The sequence below is a fragment of the Anopheles ziemanni genome, chromosome 3, assembly GCF_943734765.1.
Source record: "Anopheles ziemanni chromosome 3, idAnoZiCoDA_A2_x.2, whole genome shotgun sequence".
NCBI classification, from domain to species: domain Eukaryota; kingdom Metazoa; phylum Arthropoda; class Insecta; order Diptera; family Culicidae; genus Anopheles; species Anopheles ziemanni.
Genome location: NC_080706.1, coordinates 54990343 through 55010499, shown reverse-complemented (window position 1 = coordinate 55010499; position 20157 = coordinate 54990343). Strand labels below are relative to the sequence as shown.

Below are 20157 nucleotides of genomic sequence, written 5' to 3'. Positions count from 1 at the left end.
CCCAACACAGGTTTGAGAATGGCGGAGTTATCGTAAGATATTTGTCTCAAACTTTAAAGCAAATCACGAAGTGGTGGTATCAAAGTGACCCTTCACGAAAAAGACCAGTCAGCTCTCTTTTCCTTGCGTACAGCGGTTAGCACAACTTCCAAAAGATAGAAATCATGGAACCACTCTAAGGAGTGCGCGGCCAAAAAATGCTCTCTCCTATTCGTGTAGCCGGTATCTCCCTTGTCCAACATATGGAGGGGAGTTACCACTTTCCAGGATCCAGGCAAATTAAGCAAACCTTATCCATGAGACAATTGGTCGCGTCGAAAAAATCATCCATGGATGAATTCGAGGCGCCTGTCACGTGATTGCACAAGAGCGACTGATGCAGTTCGTACAGAAAGATCAACTTCAAATTTCCACTTTTACGCGCGAGTGTCTCAAAGATATGTTGTTCCATTTTTGTTTATTTACATTTAAATTTGCAAAACAAAAATCTCATCATAATCATCTGTGAGATCGTGATGACAAGTGCGATGCTTACAAACATTAAATTTTCACAATACACAACTACGAGACATTACACATTCTACTGGGTGCTTCTTAACAACCTGCTTAACGTACACGGCACACAAGCGCTTGAACTCGCGAACGTTTGCAGCCTTGGCAATCTCTCTAGGCATCCATTGCAGAACATCCAGCATAACAGCAGACGGCGTGTACCGACTACAACACAACACTAACCTCATTACCCTATTTAGCACTTTTTGCAACCTTTTGAGCTGTGTCCGATTACCGAGGAACAATATTGATGGACAAAAATTAAAATGCGGTGAGATAATTGATTTGTAGAGGTGAACTTTCCCAAAAAAGTTTAGGTTGTTCCCCAGTCTGCTCATCACCCCACACTTTTTTGCCACCTTTTTTTTTTTGGGTCATCGCTAAACCCCATCAATGTGTACACTAAATGTAAGCCCATCGCCCAGAGTAACTCCCAGATATTTAACCTGGGAGGCTCAGGAAATTGGTTCCGTGTTGATGGCAATGGAAAGCTGGCAGATCCACTCCCTCCACGACATTACCATATAGTGTGTTTTACCAACGTTTAATGCGAGTTTCTTGTATTTCAACCAGCCATCCAGAGCCACCAACTCTTCATTCAAAAGGGACTCTGCCTGTGTCACGTCGTTTCGCGATATAAATATTACTGTGTCATCAGCAAAAAGATTTATCTCGCAGGAACGTAAGACCTGCTTCATGTCAATTATATACATGGTAAACAAAATTGTTCTTCTTTGTGGAACACCAAGAGTGTTTTCAATAGGATCTGAAAAAGATTTTTTGAAAATTGTTCTCTGGGTTCTACCTGTCAGATAATCGCTGAACCAACTGAGTTCCCTACCCTCAATACCGAATCGTCTAAGTGTTGTGAGCAAAAAGGGTCTCGATATTGTTTCAAATGGGCCTCGATATTGTTTTAGATCCAAGAAGACGGCAAGTACCGGTTGCCCACTATCCATCAACCCCTTCCACTTCGCAAGCACCAGGTTCGGTGCGGTTTCACAGGAATGTCTTTCCCGATATCCCGACTGCTCCCGGGCGAGCAGGCCGTTCTGGTCCAGGTATTGCACCAATTGGTCCTTGATCACAACCTCCAGGACCTTCTCGACAATATGAAGCATGTTGATGGGGCGGAACTCCTCCGCCTTGATAGCTCCAGTCAACTTTGGAATAGGTACAACCGATGACACCTTCCATGTCTCCGGAAAAACACCCCTCTCCATCGATTGGTTAATCAAATCCAGAAGCGTCTCCCCTGCCACACGGAAGCAATCCTGCAAAGTTTTTGCATTTACATTTCCTATTCCTGACGTTTTGGTCAGGTCAAAACATATCTGCCTAAGCTTGCTGATGTCTGGTTGAAAAGAAAATCTATGCCTGGGAGTATCAACCTGTCTCAGCTCGACTGGTTCGTCTACCGTCGGAATGTTGCTATTAACAAGTGTGACGCTATTCACAAAAAAATTGCTGAACCCTGCTGCGATCACCGCCTCATCGGACTCGAAGCAGTTATCGAATTTCACGCATGAAGCGGTATTCTCGACGGGTTTCAACATGCTTTTAAGAAGTTTCCACAGTTCCCTACTATTACCCTGATGCTTGCTAATTTCCCTACTGAAGTATTCCTCACGAGTAGTTTTTAAAGACCTACTGTACTCGTTTCGTAGCTTAGTGTACTCACACCAATGTGAAGTCAGATTAGTCCGAACAAATGTTTTATACACTTTGTCTCTTTTCCGCTTTAGACGTTCCAGAGCCAACGTATACCATCTGCCAGAGTATCTAGTCTCCATGGTCCTTTCATAAACTAAACTATTCATAGCACTCTCTAGTGTATCCTTCAATAGATCTGCAGCTTCATGGAAATTTGTAGTTTCCCTCTGTAGACCCAATGTGATCGCCTGACAAAGACCCTCTTGAGAGTACCTATTCCAGCATTTAACTTGTTTTTGAACTGTCCTGAAACTTTCATCATTCAAGTTTAAAAGCAAAGTCTCATGATCAGATATTTTTACACAAGCATCTGTTACCACGCTAATTGAGTCTGTGTTGCAGTACACATGGTCAATCAATGTCCTGCTATTATTCGTAATACGAGTAGCTGCAGTAACCTACTGCTTCAGGCACACCGAGTCCATAAGTTGATATAATAAGAGAATACAATTTTGAATTTGGTTTTTGCTCTGATATTTTAAAGCGTTTTTATTCAAAATCAGGGCTCGTTGGTTAAATACAAACAATTCCCACCGGTTTGCAGTTGCTTTGTTATCATTGTAAATTTTTCTTCATGTAATTCTTAAGAATTATTAAATGGAAAAGTAAAAACAACCTAAGGAAAAATTTTCTGCTGAGCGTACGAAGAGCGTTTGGAATACCTAGTATTGCTGGGATAGTATTGGATTACAAATATATAACAAAACTAAAATGTTGTTATATGCTTCACGTTAATGATTGTTTGAAACTGTTTTGAAACTATACTAGTATTGATTACACTCAAACAAGCATTTCACAATTGTAAGATCCTGAATGACGTTATTAGCAATTATAACAAACCTCAGGGAAAGGAATTTCGGTTATAACAGCCGCGAGTAGATTTTGAAAATTCCAATTGCGAAACGACAAAATCATCATATCACGGAAATCATAATTTGTCATAATCTGCAAGTTAAAGAAAAACATTCATTGTACAATCATCGTTGAACGCTTAGTAAAACTACTTACCGCACGTGAAATCATCTGCACGTATTTATTATTTGGATGTCCAACAGTTGTAATCCTGTTCGAGTTGTCAATGGACATGAACTGCAAAGAACCCACTGGTGCCGTTTCGTTAAAGTATTTGGTCACCTTCAATGGGAAGTCAAACTGATTGTAGGTGACGAATAGGGTTCCATTACCCTGATAATCTTCCAAATCGGCTTCAAAGTCCAGCACCACTCCTATATCGTGCCATTTGAGGCTACCTTCGATCGATACTTCCGTATTTAGCAGAATTTCTTTGAAACGTTGCATATCTAATTCGATCGCACCGATCTTTGAAATAAATGCCGAATGAAACGACACCGTTCCAGCAATTGTTAGACCGGAGGCCGATATGCTGTTGGTAGGGAGAACTCATTTCATTAAAATTTTCTTCAGTTCCAAATAGGTTTGTTATCTACTTACTTGATAGGAGCTGTATAATCTGCGATTGGTAACGAATTTCCAGTAATGTATCTTCCTTCTAGTATCTCTACCACACGTTTTGCCACCATTTCCAGATACGACTGTGCACCCATTACTAGAATGTTACAATTGCGCACTTATTGCACAAATCCCAGTTAGCAAATTGAAATCAAACATACCCTCAACGGCTCCTTGTGCGAGACTTGGCCACAAAATAGTAAAAAAGATCAATACATAGCTTACGGAGCTGAAAAACACTACACTTTTGTTGAACATATTTTTGCCTTGCATTACGACACTTAATCCACAAACTAGATTGAACATACTGCGAACGGTAAATCTGCAGCCTACACATGGATTGATATTTTTGATCGGGTTATCTAATCTCTTGTTGATATCAACCTTACAATCACAGTGAATACATCAATTAATCGCCTATTTAATCACATTCACTAAGACTATCGCGAGAATAATGATGAATAAGACCTTTGTTGCTTTTTTGACTACGCACAGGGTTTCAGTACAAGTTATTTTGTTATTTTATTTGTGATAAATTACTTCCTTAAGTTGAGTCAAAATGTGATAAAAGAAGTAATATAACTTTGTTCAACCCGATACAACGGCTCAGTAATTTTACATAATGGAACATTATTGCGATGGTTTCTTGCAAAGATTTTTGAGAAACAACTAACAGACTTTTTAAAAAAACAACCCATGTAGTGAGACGTTTTTCTCACATTTCACATCTCATCGCGAGTTGTGTCGATTCAGCCAACCAAGGTTTCTATACCTATTTTATATTTTAAAAATATAGAGCTGCAACGTTTTTTTCTCATTTTAAGATTTTGTTCTTCAAAAATATGTTTTTTGAGAGGTATTTCGTTTGAATCACCTTAGACACTAACAAGTTATTAACAAAATGACTATTTTAGCGTTTATCACAAATTGGGACCAAGATGATTTAAGCTTGTTAAACTAACAAAGTTGTGTGTCTTGAGCAGACCTTTCATTTCAGGGGTCACATGTACAAATCGGTTCAGCAGTTGTAAAGTTATTAACAAATTTGTTATTTCAGCAGAAAATACCAACCAAGGTTTCTGCACCTACGCCTCAAAATTTCATAAACTAAGAATTACGGAAGAGTCTTTGTTGCACAGAGTAATCAGTCTTTAAAAGACCTTTCATTTGAGGGGTCTGTCGCTAAAATTGGCCACTAAAAAGTTATTGAGAAATTAGTTGCTTTAGCCATTATTTACAGTTGTGACCAAGGTGATTTAAGCTTGTTCAACTAACCTTGGTTAAAAGGTAAATATTTACATATGATGTTTTGGATCAAATCAAATTCGTGCGAATTCTATCGCAAGCCACCATGGATCCTCCGGTAAATCCGTCTGGTGCAAACCCCAGCGGCCGAGGCCGTGGTACTGGAACGGCCAATCGTCGGCCTGGTGGATATCGTAGCCGTGGAGGTTTCTGGCGTGGTAACTATCGTGGTAACTATCAGAGTAGCGTCCCAAGGGAAAAGCCGGTTGGATTCGCTTTGCCATCGACCGCTTCAGGAACATCGTCACCACCAGTGTTCACACCAACTTCCGTATTGACGACAAGCTTAAAGAATGATTCGTGTGAATACATTGGATGGAAATTGTATTTCCCGAAAGAAGGTATGATATTGTGGCGGATACATAAAGACGTGCCTTTTAAACTGTGGTTTGTTTTCTAGATTATAAAGTTGGATCAAAAACAGTCCATCACGTTCGAACGATGCAAACGCATTATGAGGAAAATGTAGAGCACTACGACATTGGCCAGACGAAGAACAGTAACTGGTTTGAGCTGAAACTCGATGTATGCGATAGTGATAGACGCTTGCGTGAGCAATGGTCCACGATGCGGCAGGATTTAACCGATAATCCTGAGTACGCACTGGCTTGCTTCGGGCTGGCGATGCATCAATTATTGGTTAAACACAGAACGAGTGGAAGTTCGCAGCAGAACGCTAAATTGTGCCTGCAAACCATTCGACCGCGTGTAGTCGGATTTGGACCGGAAGTTTCAATCGGTTCGATCAAAGTCAGCAGTTTCGGTAAACTGGTGTCCGTCCGGGGGACAATCATTCGGGCTGGCGCCTCGCAAATAATGAACACATGGTGCGCCTTCCGTTGTTCATCATGCGCCAGCGAACAGGCAGTACAGCAGAAGGATGGTATTTACACCACTCCGACATCGTGCCACAGCGGGTGCAAGGCTCGAAGCAATTTCATGCTCCTTCAGCATTCCATATTCACCCGGATGGAGTCGTATCAAACCATCCGGCTGCAGGAAACAACTCAAGGCTCACGCACCGTCACGGGCAGTGTGGCTAAAAACATCGAGGTGGAATTGACGAATGAACTGGTGGACAGTGTTTGCCCGGGGGACGATGTTACTGTGACGGGCATATTGAAAGCGCGCTCCCAGGAGGACGGCTCTACCAACAATAAGGCCAGTCTGTACAAGGCATACATCGAGGCAGTGTACGTACGTAGCAACAAAAATGTGCTCGCCAATTGGAACCGTTTGGCGGAGTTCACCGAGCTCGACATGGAAGCGATACGGATGATACAATCGGAACCGTCTCCTTTCCGACTGCTGGTACAATCGCTCTGCCCTACCATCTACGGGCACGAGGTTGTTAAGGCGGGCTTACTGTTAGGTCTGTTCGGAGGGCAAGCAAACACCAGCCGAACGAGAGCCGAAATCCACGTGCTCGTCGTGGGAGATCCGGGAATTGGTAAAAGTCAGATTTTGCAAAGCTGTGCGAAGGTGTCGCCGAGGGGCATATTTGTTTGTGGCACCAACTCTTCCAACGTTGGCCTTACGGTGACGGTCAGGATGGAAAAAGGTGTTGGAGCATCGCTGGAAGCTGGAGCTCTCGTACTTGCCGACCAGGGCGTGTGTTGTATAGACGAGTTCGACAAAATGTCCGGCCACCATGGGCTGCTGGAGGTGATGGAGCAACGGTCGGTTAGTGTGGCAAAGGCTGGTGTCATCTGCACCGTACCCGCCCGAACGACCGTTCTGGCTGCTGCGAACCCTGCCGGTGGTCACTACAACAAGGGTAAAACCGTGTCAGAAAATTTGAAACTTCATCCGGCGCTGCTTTCTCGCTTCGATTTGGTGTTTATTTTGCTCGATCGTTCAAACGAAAGGACGGACAATCTGCTCACAGCCCACATCCAGAAGGTACATGGACTGGCTCGTACCAATTCCACACCTACCCATCCATTCTTTGATGCCTCGTTCAGTTCATCGTTCGACGGAGAAGCAGAACTTTCGTTGGAAGAACGCCTACGCTTAGCGCCGGGTGAAAAGATGGACGTCCTGCCAGCGGAACTGGTTCAGAAGTATATCGGTAAGTTGTTTCTACGATCAAGTGTTCTCGACCCTTACCACAACCAATCGGCCACATTGTCCACCAGGGTACGCACGCAAACACATCCAACCGAAATTGACGGCAAAGGCAGCCGAAGAGTTGCGCGACTTCTTCGTCGAACTACGGCGGGTGCATCGTGAGATGGACATGATTCCGGTAACGACGCGCCAACACGAAGGACTGATTCGGTTGACACAGGCCCGGGCAAAGATTGACCTTTCGCCGGTGGCAACGGTGGAGCACGTGCGGGACGTTCTTGCCATCCTGCGCCAAAGCATGTTGGATGTGTTTAGCACGGACGAGGGTGAGCTCCAGTTCACCCGACTGACGAACGGTAGTGGCACCAGCAAGACGTCGTTGGTGAGAAAATTCACGAGGGTACTGCAGATGCGTTCCGCTTCCTCCGGTTCGACCGTTTATACCACGGCGGAACTGCGGGAAGCGATGGTGGCCGGCGGTATTATGGGCAACTGTGCCGAGCTGATTGACACGATGAACATTCAGGGATTTTTGCTCAAGAAAGGGCGTGATTGTTATAAATTTATCATTGATTAACGTTCGGTAAGGACGGGAAGGAAATAAATCGTAGCAATGTGATATAACTCAAGGGCACGAAACAATGGCATGGTGTTAAAATAGGAGCGAATTTTATTTATGTACACATATCCGACATACGAGGGCAGTACTTTAGAGTAGTTGGAGCTCATTTTAATTTTTAAATTTCCTCATGTTTCGCTCGATTGTTTCCAATTCTTATTTACAGCGTTTTATGTACGATTTATCGCCAGAGCCTTTCCTTATCAATATGCTGAAGCTCGTAGAACACATGGAGCATTGGAAGAGTGTTTTCAATAGTTGCTACGACCACGCTGGGTCAAGGTTTATGCGACCGGATCGGCCCACAGTGGTAGTTGTTGGAGTTATGCGTCGTTACTATCTGCATCGGATCGGACGGATTATCTTTCTACTATTTACAAGGGGCTGGGACGCAATCGTCGGTTGGCGATGGCCGACCCAGCGTCAAGTGACTTTGCCGATCGTCGAACTTCCGAACTAGTAATAAATATAAAACAGTGCGCAATAGATTCGTCTTGCACGTGCGCCTTCACAGGAAGACTCGCTCGAATCATAGATCTGGAGGGAAAAGAGACATTTAAAATCAGGTCACAAAAATGTCACACCCAACTATGGTCGATATACGATTGACTTACTCATTGTTTCCTGCTGAATTTCGACCTTATAGCTAGGATTATCGTAAGCGGCATCGTTTTTCCTTGGCGGCGTAATGGTAGCGCTCTGCACGCGTCGCCTTGTTAGAATCAGTAGCAGTATCAGCGTCGACATGACGGCCAGCGCGGCAATGACCGCCACCACCACCAGCGGTCCGTAGTAATCGCCGTTCGGCGAACCGACAGCACTAGCTGCCGCAAGTTTACCTACAAAACACAGAAAAGGGAAGTGTTTAATTTACAGCCATTTGTGTTTCTTTCTTGGATGGGATTTATTGATCGACTTACCGGTCTTTCCAGGCACGGCTGGTCCGCCAGGTTTGGTAATGAAATTGACCACATTGCTCTTCTTGATACTTCCGTTCGTGAGGTACATCTCAAGCCACAGCCGATACCGGGTACCCGGCTTGAGGTCGGCTATCAACGTGCCAGTCGTTGAATCGTGTTTGGCCACCTTGAACACACTGAAAAAAGACGCAAGAGGAACGGCGGGAAATTAAACCGATTGATTCCTGTTAAGAACACAGAGGAACATGATCGGAAGGTATTCGTACCTAGAGTCCTCTTTACCGCTGTCGCTCTGATAGATCGCTCGGTAGATGTTGATGTACTTGTCCTCCGGGTAGGGCACTCCGGACCAGCTGACCTCCACGCTGGTAGCTTTGATTTTGCTCGCGTTCACCACCACATCGAACCCGTACACGTCCACCCGCTCGGCCGTGGTAATCGGGAGCATCTCACCGGCACGCACCTCTTCCCCGTGGCCCGGGAAAGGTATGAAAAAGATGCCCACCTCGTAGCGCGTCTGCGGTCGCAACCCTTCCACCGTGTACTCGCTGAGCGCCCGATGAATCAGTGGGGTCGCGTGGTACACGACACTGTCGATCTCGCGGTAGCGCAGCTGTATCCCGTCCACGTAGTCCAGCTCTTCGTCGTCCAGCTTGCGCCAGTTGATTTTGGCCCAGGTCGAGTTGACCTCCGAAGCGCGCAGCTCCGGATCCTGGATGACCTCCTTGAGGAAGTTTGTCGGATGCTGCATGTGCGGGAAGTGTCCGGCCCCGATGCCGATGCCCGGTGCCGGCGGTGGCGTTATGACCCGATCGGACGGCGTACGGACCGTGTACACCTGACTAGATGGTTGCGAGTTGACGTCGCGCAAAATAAGGGTGATCTTTACGCGATACTCCGTGTTGGAGTTCAGACCCGGCAGCTCGAACTCGAGCTGCGGCGTGGCGATGAGGTCATCCGGGGGCGCAAACACCTGCGACTGCCAGGTGCTGGTGTCGTTGTTTCGAGTGCGGGTGTACCGGAGCTCAACGCGACCGTGCAGCCCAACGTAAACCTGTGGCACGAGGAAGATTACCCGCACCGTGTTCGGATCGATCGCATCAAGCGCCAGCACCTTCAGATCGACCTGCAGCGCCGAGAATGCCAATCCTCCGGGACCTCCGGGACCTAGTGGAACAAAACGGGAAAACAAGGGCAATTAGTAATGGATGGAAAAGCGGGCTAAAGTTCTATCCCTCCACATAATCACGGGTTAAAGGGAAAGTGAAAGCCATGCGGATGCTTATGTCGGGTAGGCGTTAGCAAATGAAAGAAGGGAAGGAAGCGCTAAGGGTTGGTGCGGTAGAAAATGAGTATGTGAACCTGCTGGTGCCGATGGTGGTTGCTCGTGCGGTGCAAGGCCAATGTCTACGTGCGATGGATTGTGCGCGTCCGTACCGTACTGGTTGTAGTTGATGCCATTGCCCGTCGCCGGTTGCGCCGGGTTGGGTATCGGTGGTTGGTAGGGTGCGTGAATGTTGGGAAGGTTCTGACCGTGCAGCAGCGGTGGACCTTGCGGCACCAGGCTCGGATCTTGCGAGTGGATATGCTGTAGCAGCTGTTCGATGCGAATGTTCGGTGGCAGGCTGCCGGGTCCGTTCGGTCCGAGTACGCTCAGCAGTTGCTTGTCCAAGACTGCGTGCACACCCGGCTGTTGGCCGGTCGGTGGCACCGGCTGTTGTTGGCCACCGACACTATTCACCCCGCCGGCCAGCGGATGTAGGTACGGATTAAACTCACCACCGTAGTGTGGTTTAATCTCCGGCCCATAGTAACCGGGTGGACCGGGTCGTTGCACACCGAGGGTGGCCGGTTTCGTACCGTCCTCGTAGCTACCGTAATCGTACCTTCCATCGTCCACCTCGCCGCCCGGCTGGGTGCCACCGAAAATGTTATTAAAGTGATCCTTGTTCTTGTTCGACTGGTGCGAGGCGTCCTCTTTGGTGTACTTCTTGTGCGGTTTCTCCTGGGGCACCTTGGGCGGTTTGCCGTCGACCGTCGGATAGAAGGGCACCGGTGCTCCCATCTCCTTCGAGCCGTCGGGGTGCTTTTCTTTCTCCGCCGACGGTTTCGTTGCGGCCGGTGGTTTCGTCGGCAGGAACTGATCGATGGTGTCCGGCATGAGCAACGGTTTGAGCACGTCGTTGCCTGTAAATGCAGAACGGATGAGTGGTAATGGGGGAGGAGGGGTGGTAAAGACGTCATGAAGTGTGGTGCCTATGTATTGATGGGCTCATGGAGATGGCGCAGATCGTGCGGATGATCAAAAACCGAAAGGGTAAGAGTGAAAACAGAGACAGTGTGACATCGCGCGTTGCGGAGGAAGCTCCGATCACGGTGTCTTGCATTCGCATGCAGCTGTGCACTGGGAGGCCAGAAAGACACACTCACACAAGCACACAAGCACAACTGTAGTATAGGGGTGACGATACTTACCGCTCGCTATGCCATTGTCACCGCTTGGACTGCAGGTCCAGTGTTTGCAGCACTCTTCACCGGGAATCGGCATTAGGCGGGCCTGTCGGGAGCTGCACGGCAGATGGGAGGGTGGTGAGGCCGGCACGGGTGCGCAGGCCGGACGGCACTCGACAATGCCCGTATCGCAGTAGCAGTGCTGTTCGCAGCCGGTCAGATTGCTCGGTATGTCGGACCAGTTGTCGAAGAACTGACCCTTGTACTCGCAGGTGCCATTGTCGATGCAACGCATCCGCTCCGGGCAGCAGCGGGGTGCGATCGCACGGAACGTGGCCGGATCCGGGCCCCACTTGAGACAGTGCGGATCGAGCACGTCCAGTCCGAACTCCGAAGGGCACTCGATCTTCGCACAGTGTACGCCGGCCTCGGTGCACAAACAGAGCGCGTTACACTCGTCGTGGAACTGATCGTGCAGCTTGTAGCGGCGTCCCTTGTACTCACACTGGCCCGCCTCGCCGTCGGCGTCCAGCGGTAGCTCCGAGTCCGGACCGTGTGTGGTGGAGGGCGAGGAGGAGGATGAGGCCGGTGCCATCTGCATCATTACGCCGCTGCTCTGCTCGTGGTCGTCCAGCGTTACGTCGCAGAACTCCCGCTTGCAGCACGGATCGTGCGGATCGGGCAGGACGACGCACTGCTCGGAGCGGGTGGCATTGAGCGGGGCACACCTGGGGCTGCACTCCATCTCGCCCTCGCTCGTACAGGTGCAAATCTGCTCGCAGCCCACCTCCATCCGCTCGTTGATGCCATACGAACGGTTTTTGTAGATGCACCCGGTTACGATCGCTTTTGCGGTGGTCATCTCCTCCGAGAGCGGTGTCGGTTCTGTAGACAAGGAAAGTTGGCAAAATTAGTAGAAAAGATTTTGTTCTAGATATTACAAATTTCAAATAAGGTCTGAAAAACCAATTCCACTTTCTTCAAACTCCAATCATGCTTTTTATTCGCAAACAATATTTGTTAAAAGTAGACGTTTTCTTCTTTGCTTTGGGGTGTTTTTGGTTGGGCTGTGATTGATTTATGAATTGAAAAGTGATGTTTAATTCAGGCCCCTTCTATGATTTGCGTGGGAAAACGCAAATTATTGGTTACAGTGAAAATTATCTGAATTAATTATGAAGACACAAATAAGATAATTGAAAGTTTAGAAGTCAAGATCTGCATTATTGATCATGACGATTATAATTTAATCTTATGTTCCTCTTCTTCTACTTGACGAAACGTCTTAGGTCTTTGGTCATGCCGGCAAGTAACTTTTTGCCTTTGTATACGTGGATTCGTGGATCAGTTCCTTCGGAAAGAGAAGGGGGAGTGGGGGGGGGGGGGGCGTAGGGCTTCTCGGTTGGGATTTGAACCCACGCCGTAGAGGAAGCCCCTGGGCGCACGTGAGCTGATTTACTAACCGGCGTAACCGCTCGACTGTCGCGGAACCCCGTAATTAAACTTATATAATTATCATATTTTTGCGTATATAACATCACGGTTCTATGATGGGTATTTACGACCTGTTTCGCTCAAAACAAGGCTTTTGTTCAATTTTGCATTTTGCTGAATTTATGCATGTAACATGAAAATAGAAGTTAGATTAAACACTTTGAGTTAAAAGAAATGATTTCACCTCTGCTGTTTGTAAAATTAATGCTTTTCGTTCTATTTTACACTGTACCGCCTTTATGGGAATAAAATAACGGTCAAATTTAGTTAATGTAGGATTTTTAAACCTTCTTCAGTTTCAAAGCGCTTTTGTGTTCATCCTATTCAATGTTTTGTCAATTTTTAAACTTTCATTGTTTCTGAAGAAATTTTTTTAAAATCTTTATTTAATATGCGTTTATGAAATATGCATACGAGCTACCTTAAAAAAAATCGTATGGGCTACCTACTTATGAAAATTAATAAATCGACACAAGCATATACTTTTACTGCTACTGATGGTAAAGGTGGTGTTAAGCACGCGAAAATACGATTTATCTTAGAATATCAAATTGTGTGACCTGTTGATTGGCAGGTAGATACTACTTTTGTCAAAAATGTCCGCTTCCTGAAACCTTGCATCGTTTATCGTGGTCGTATGCCACTAATCAGAAATCGTATCGTTATGGCACGTTCATATAGGCACTAAATACACTGCCTCAATTTTTACATCATTCTGAGAGGTTGCGCGGAAAAGTCGTTCGTTAATGTGAAGCTCCGCAAAGTATGAAGAATTGGTCGACCTGCTTCATTCTTTTGCGAGGATGTAATTACACACCCCAAAGTGTAACATTCATTAACGGGCGAAAATTGAATTTAATGCCCATTACTTCAACCGAACGTGCGTGAACAGCATGGTAACCCAGATACCTCCCGATCACCGGGAAGTAGTGATGGGCTGCGATACCGACAACTGATGTAATCCAGTCGCCATTTCGTCGGTACAAACCTGAAACCTTAGCGCGGACGTATTCGCATAATCGATTGGCTTTCGCGTGGCTCTTAAAGAGGGAAACCCGTTTCGTGCTTTAGTTTCCGCGTCGGTTTTCCCGAGCACGCCGTCCAATTATTGCCGGCCAGGTGGTGCCGCAGTTTCGGCCAACGCGTTGGTGGATTGATTGGGTAACCGATAGCACACGGGGACACGGGAAACACTTACCGACGCGTCCATCGGTGAACCGTTCCGACGGGCAGATGACGGTGGCGCAGCATTCGTCCGTCTTGGAGGGATTCTCGTAGCAGCCGGCGGTGAGGGTCTCGCTTTTGGCACGCTTCACGAACGGTCGGCCACAGCGTGGCTCGCAGCGCCACTTGCCGTCCTCCTCGCAGTGGCACCGCTCGTCGCAGCCCTTCTCCACGGTGGCGTTCGTCTGTGTTGGTGGGAAAGAAAGGAAAAACATTTCCTCGCGGCATAAGTGAAACTGATAAGTGTAGCTGTGGTTGCAACATAAGATGATTTTTGGATTTTCTTCCCCCTCCCGCATGTGAAATACGATCGCGCGACCCGCGGGTGGAAAGTGATAGTTGTTTTCCATACAGCATCTCTCCATACCAACCCCCTGGCCCTCGGTAAATGGTGGTTGTAAGGCCAACTGGAAACCCCGTCGGCAGAGAGGATGGAACTACTTTTAAAGGTTTCGCGGGTACGCGATCCCACGCGCCGCGGATCAACCGGTTCCAGTGTTGGACGAAAAGATCAACTCGATCGACGAAAGAAACAAGCCAAAACAGACATTGAGAGTTTTGCGTCGAATTTAGGTTAAGTGGCTCTTCATGCCGGCCCAGGTGCGCGTGAAAGGGAAGCTACGTAGAAGTTACTAAAACCGATCGCACCCGAAGGGCAACCCTTTCCGAGAGTGTCGGCAAGTATTCTTGCGAAACGGTGTAGCGTTCACCAAATCTCAAGCTGTTACATACGGCTAGACAAACGCTCAGTTTCCCATGTAAATGAGGCACTGGAGCTGATCGGACATGGGAATCGCGTTGTAGGTTGCGGACCCAAAAAATTGGAAGCTACCAAATGCATCGAGCAGGAAAATCAATCATCCTCAGATGTGAACGCACGATTCTCACCATCCAGTGAGAGTCGGGTCCGGAGCACGACTCAAGGTTCTATTTTAAAACCATGAAAGAATCGGTGAATCATCTCAAATTGGCCGAAAAGGTAACGTTGTGTGATGAAATTTGTAATGTTTAATGATCTGCACGAACACGACCAGCTTTGTTTGGTTATTTCTTCCACCAATAGTGCATCTCTCTTTGCAGAGACTACAATCCATCGGTAGGGAAGACCACACGTTGGCCATCCACTTATCCGCACTAGCTACATTGTATGCTTCAATGCTTGACTTTCTGGTTTCGCTTCACGCGTACCGCGCGGGATCGTGTCATCTAAATCATTCCAGAATGTTTTATGCTCGTAGCAATAGGTTTGATTTATGACAATACGTCAAGCCACGTTTTAAGACCACACTGTTGGCGCTTCTTGGGTCCGTGTTGGGGTACCCGTTCTCTTTTACCTGGTTTTGCTATAAATCTAAACGCAAATCTTCTTTGGAATTACTCGTGACAACATCTTGACTTACGGTTGCTGCATTTTTACCGACGGTCGGCATATGTAATGTGTCAGACATTACAATGTTTTCAGAAGTATTAAATAAAAATAAATATAAATTATCTGGATTTTATAATTTGTTAGGAATGAGAGCAAGAGAGCAGAAGAAAAACCTACAAGATTGAATTACAAATTGCTAACCGATTACTTTGCACATTTAAACGGGTTTCAACTCGCGGGAAGAAACATATTAAATGGTGATGTAACGTTTCCTCGAAAATTTCCGGAATAAAACGACGAATAATAAATAAAACCCTCAGTTGTGTTTCTTATGTTTTAAGGGCGTTCTATCTGCCTTCATTCTTTTCTCTCTCTCGATCCATTGTTCCGAGGCACTGTTCCATGACCGAAACATAATCTTCGCATTGTTGATTCATTTATTACAAGTTTAAAAGATTGCTTTCAACTCCAAGGTGCGACCGAAGGAAAGGTAACCATTAATCCCGTCGGTTTTGTGAGCACATTCCTAGTTGGATCAAATTGTTTTTAACTAAGAAGGCACGCGGTTAGACGTCTGAGTGCGGCACGGTAGCACACGGATGAGTTCAAGGGCAACCACGCACTTGCACAATCGGGAATGCCTCCGTCCGTCATCATACTTCAAATTGCACACATACCCGCCATTCGTCGAGGGTGCGTGTGCACGCGTCAGAAATGATGCACAATGGTTATGCGCCGCGATTATTTAGTTTTGCCCTCCTAATGTGACCCACTTTCCGAGAGCAATTGTACACCCTGCCGTACCCTTCGTCGGCGATAGTAAAGGTGTGTGAGTACGTGGTCCCAAGACGCTTTGCGGCTTTGCGTTACATTTTGCTTTTCCTTAGCGTTTGCGCAAGGAGACGTTTGAGATTTTTTGTTTTGTCGCGCTCCGTTTCAGTGCACATCACGCCGCGAGATTCATTGCAGTTGCTTGCCTTCTTGGAATATGCTGAACATTAGGGCACGCGCCTCCCTGGCCCCTAATGCCGATCGACTGCTATGAAGCCTTGAACGATAGCTGCAGACGCTGTTTTCTGTACACAATTGGGGCTGAGTATCGTGCACTTGCAACTCTAGGAATGTGTCACTGGCGGCATTTCAAGGTGAGCCACATAAAAGCCGGTGAATGTGGAATACAACGGTGCAACTGGTGCAAGTGCAGCTAGTGAGTGCTCTATATTTGAAGATTCTATTACCAAATCAACTGCAGAACACGCTTTTGCGACTGGTCATGCTTGTAGGAGGCACACGCTAAATAACCAACTGAGAAGTACACAAGCAACGAATTATGGTGGACTGAAAACAAATACAATCTAACAAATTGATCATCAAACAAACTTTCCTTCTTTCTGTAAATTCTATCAAATGGAATAATTTTGGGATACAGCAAATGAATGAAATAGAGAAATCGAGGTAGAACTTCACGTGTTACAACTCTTCACAGCCCAAACTGCGATAACTAACTAAATAAATTCGTAGTAGCGCCAGCCGTAAAAGGTTTCAAAATTTCCTCAGTTCCAGTTTCAACATATCGTTGTATTCAAACATAGTAAAATCAATCAAATTTTGCTCGTTGATTTGGGGACTATTACTATGTCCCTACTCAAAACAAAGATTAAAGAGAGTTGTAAAATTGAAATCTCCTGAAAAAAGAGTCCTAGAAGAAATTTATTTTCAGCTATATGAAATCGGCCGGTATTCTGTATATTCTATGGGATATTTTAAAACTTGTCGGTTATTTTATTTTATTTCAATGACTCACAAACCAATAATATATTTTGTTAAATAAGTTGAATGGCAACTCCAAACATCCTCTTGATAATATGTAAATGGGACCTTCGGATTAGAACAACTTGCAAAACCCTTTAAACATCGCTGCATGTTCCAGACCGTAAATTTTTCCCCACCATCAAGCATTTTACGTTCTAGCGATAGAACTATCGAAACGTTACAACAGCAGAGAGTGACCCGGTTCCAACCATCCAAGCTAACCTTTCATCATATCCGCACGAGTCACGAACAACCTCAAACGGCTACTAGAACCCGGTACCTACCGGCCGGTAACTATCTCTCCGCAGTGAGGTACCGCGTGTTCGGAAAGGGTTTGGGTCGTTGGCTTGCCGGTGAGCTACTTTCAACGCTCAGTTAGGCACCGCTTGGAGGTAGTAAACAGCGATTAGCTGCTGACGATTGACTAACGCAAATGCGCCCATTTAAAATCGCTTCCAGCGGATGCCGAGCCGAGTGGGGTTGGTCGCTGTTTGATGTGCTGTTTTCGTAATACGTATGGATACTTTTCTAATGCGTCGTCTACAATGTTGCTCTTTATTACTGTTAGGTCCAAGGAGAAAACGCTTTGCTAAACAAATGTTGTTAATGTACTCGCTAATATGCTTTGATAAACTTTCATTTTAATTGGTACCGAATTGTTCTGCTTATCCCTAGAGCCGATTAAAAGAGGTGTTAAAAATCTGCAATGTTTACCTTGTACTCGATGCCGTTGAAAATACATTCCCCGGGCGAGACCATACCGTCGGTCGCGTTCGGCTTGCCTTCCGCGCTGCCCTCGGACGATGCGCCCCGTGTTCCATTTTCCGCCCCATAGCCGTCGGTCGCTTCCATGCTGATGTTGCTGAGGTCATCGAACGCGTCACCGGTGGGCGGCTTGCTGGGAGGGACCGGACTCGACGGAGGTGGTGGCTGCGTCGTGACGAGGTTCGGTGCCGTAACGAAATTAATCGGCTCGCTCGGCCCGAAGCTGATCGCCCGGCCGCGCACTTCCGCCGACGCGCGGCCATCGCTCATCTTGAGCAGCTCCTCGGACGAACTTTCGCCGCCCGGTAGGAAGTGGTTCAGTATCGAGGGAGGGTTCGCGCCGGCCCGGTCGCTGGCCTCCTCTTCGGGCGACTTGACGTGCAGAATAACCGGTTTCGGGCTCGGGCTCGGGCTCGGGCCGGGACCACCGTCCGCCTCCATTTTGGTCGCGTCGTCCGACTCGAGCGTCGTGGTCGCCACGACCGTTGTCGAGGTGTTCGTTTCGGCCGGCAACGGCCGTGCGGTTGTGTTGGTGCTTCCCGTCGCCGGCTGCTCGGTCGTGGTGGTTGGGACGCTGTCACTTTTGACCTCGGAAGACGTCCCGGATTCCATCCTGGCAACCGCAGTCGAGTTTTCCTCCATCGAGTCGGGCGTTCGCGGTGAACTCATGCCCTCTTCAGCGATCGGCTTTGGCTCATCCGTGGAAGGCACGGGTGATTCACTTGCATCATTCTTGCTTGCCAGCGGTAGCACCGCAAGGGCAGCCTCGGTGGTGTCATCGGTGCTCGACCCTTCCAAACTGCCCACCGTGGTCGAGATGATCGTGGTCGTCTCACTGCTCGGGATGGCTGTTGACGAGTTTTCTGTGAACGCCAAGATGGAAAAACACAAACATTAACTTCAACGTCATCAGACCGTGGCATCCGGTGAGGATGGGGGAGGGGAAGCAGTTGACGCGATGCCCTATATTTCCTAGTACGGATTCCACGCCACGCTCGTTCCCTCGGCCGCATGTTTACGTATGTGGCACATTGCGCAAAGACAACGCGCCCCATTCTCAGCAGCATCAAGTGAAGACAGCCATCACATAATGGTAACCCCGCTTGAAGCGGCCCACGTCGGTAAACAACCCCCTTCTCGGTGCGTTTAAAATCTTTTACACCCTGTCGGACGGAAAGTCACACGAAAGGGTCGTCGCTTGGCGAAGGTGCGTGATTTTGGGCTTTGATTTAAATTCACCGAACGCGACGTAAGCGTGTGAAAAGTTCGTACTAGCCGGACACCTTCGTTAATGGGTTCGACTTACTTTCCTCAACTACCTTATTCGGTACGGTATCCAGAAAGGGCTGAGGGATGCATGCAAGGGTGCACCCTTTTCTGCTGCATGCCAACCGGCCACGTGATCTGACGTGTGTGCGTGATGGCTTCATTAATGGCGATTGGAACGTGATATAAAAATGGGCGTCTCAGACCGGTTGTTGTTACCGGCCAACCATTTATTGAGCTTTTAATGAGCCTGACTTGAAAAGAAAAACCCCTAAACCTTGTTCGTAGAAAAAATTCTCGCATGTTACAGGTTAGTGGAACTTTTCCATACTTTTTCGTTAATTCTATTTCCTTTTTTAACAGAACGGATAATTGGAAATATTGTCATGATCCGGAAGGTTGATCGACGCACGTGTTCGAAATAGAATTCAAAAATACACACAAATGTACCAGTTTAACCAGTTTGGCAAGTTTTGACAAGCCCATACAAAAAAATCTGCTCGAAAATGAGGCCAGAAATCAACGATAATTATAATTTACACCTTTCGGCAAATCCCGCGCCAAACTCCGCGGACCGTTAATGACACGAGAAACATATTTAAAGTGAACTCTATTTCGATTCCCCCGTTCGAAGGTTATTAGCATTGTTTACAGCATCGTGTTTATTTATTTTTTCTTCTGTGCCTTGCCCTCCCGAACCCCCGCTTTCTCATATCCTGCTCTACGAAAAAGGCCTACCAGGGTTGGCCAAGAGACCTGGGCAGCAAGCGACGAACCTTGCGGGCATCGCACGCGGCAACGCCACGGTCATCTTCTTGATTTGGAACCCGACAGCTAGGTCACAGTACGCACGTGTGCGAGTATGTGTGTATGTGTGTGCATGCTCAAGGCTGGTGCTGTGTAATGATGTTGTGGAATTTGATTATTGCCCAACAAAACGTATGATGGTTCGGAAAATGGATGAGACCAACTCATTTGGTTTGATCGATCATTAGATCAATCATCGGTTCGGCGAAGGGCCACGAAAATTGGTTGTTTCATTGCGTTTTGTTTACGTTTTGGGTTATGATTGTTTTTCCGGTTTCGTTATGCCTTATTTTCGTATGCATCTCTACCCTTTGGTAGCT

The 20157-nt window shown here is 47.0% G+C and overlaps 3 protein-coding genes across 3 annotated transcripts in view; 1 reads left to right on the top strand and 2 right to left on the bottom strand.

Moving 5' to 3' along the window:
• Nucleotides 1-3074: 3074 nt before the first annotated feature.
• LOC131288655 (uncharacterized) lies at nucleotides 3075-3830 on the bottom strand. Its single transcript, XM_058317813.1, has 3 exons — nucleotides 3718-3830; nucleotides 3274-3649; nucleotides 3075-3210 (listed from the first exon to the last, which is right to left on the bottom strand). Exons 1-3 carry the CDS (start codon nucleotides 3828-3830, stop codon nucleotides 3088-3090), a joined length of 612 nt encoding a protein of 203 aa, XP_058173796.1. The 3' UTR covers nucleotides 3075-3087.
• Nucleotides 3831-5086: 1256 nt separating this feature from the next.
• On the top strand, nucleotides 5087-7741 carry LOC131285031 (DNA helicase MCM8). Its single transcript, XM_058313891.1, has 3 exons — nucleotides 5087-5381; nucleotides 5441-7111; nucleotides 7179-7741. The coding sequence occupies exons 1-3, from the start codon at nucleotides 5087-5089 to the stop codon at nucleotides 7685-7687; spliced, it is 2475 nt and encodes an 824-aa protein (XP_058169874.1). The 3' UTR covers nucleotides 7688-7741.
• A 517-nt stretch (nucleotides 7742-8258) lies between these two features.
• Nucleotides 8259-20157, bottom strand: part of LOC131285029 (putative epidermal cell surface receptor) — a 30429-nt gene continuing 18530 nt past the window's right edge. The window contains exons 2-9 of the mRNA XM_058313890.1: nucleotides 17714-18627; nucleotides 13793-14003; nucleotides 11125-11985; nucleotides 10012-10836; nucleotides 8916-9816; nucleotides 8650-8825; nucleotides 8344-8568; nucleotides 8259-8266 (exon numbers count right to left, since the gene is read on the bottom strand). Coding sequence (XP_058169873.1) covers nucleotides 8259-8266; nucleotides 8344-8568; nucleotides 8650-8825; nucleotides 8916-9816; nucleotides 10012-10836; nucleotides 11125-11985; nucleotides 13793-14003; nucleotides 17714-18627 — 4121 coding nt within the window. The remainder of the gene's footprint in view (nucleotides 8267-8343; nucleotides 8569-8649; nucleotides 8826-8915; nucleotides 9817-10011; nucleotides 10837-11124; nucleotides 11986-13792; nucleotides 14004-17713; nucleotides 18628-20157) is intronic.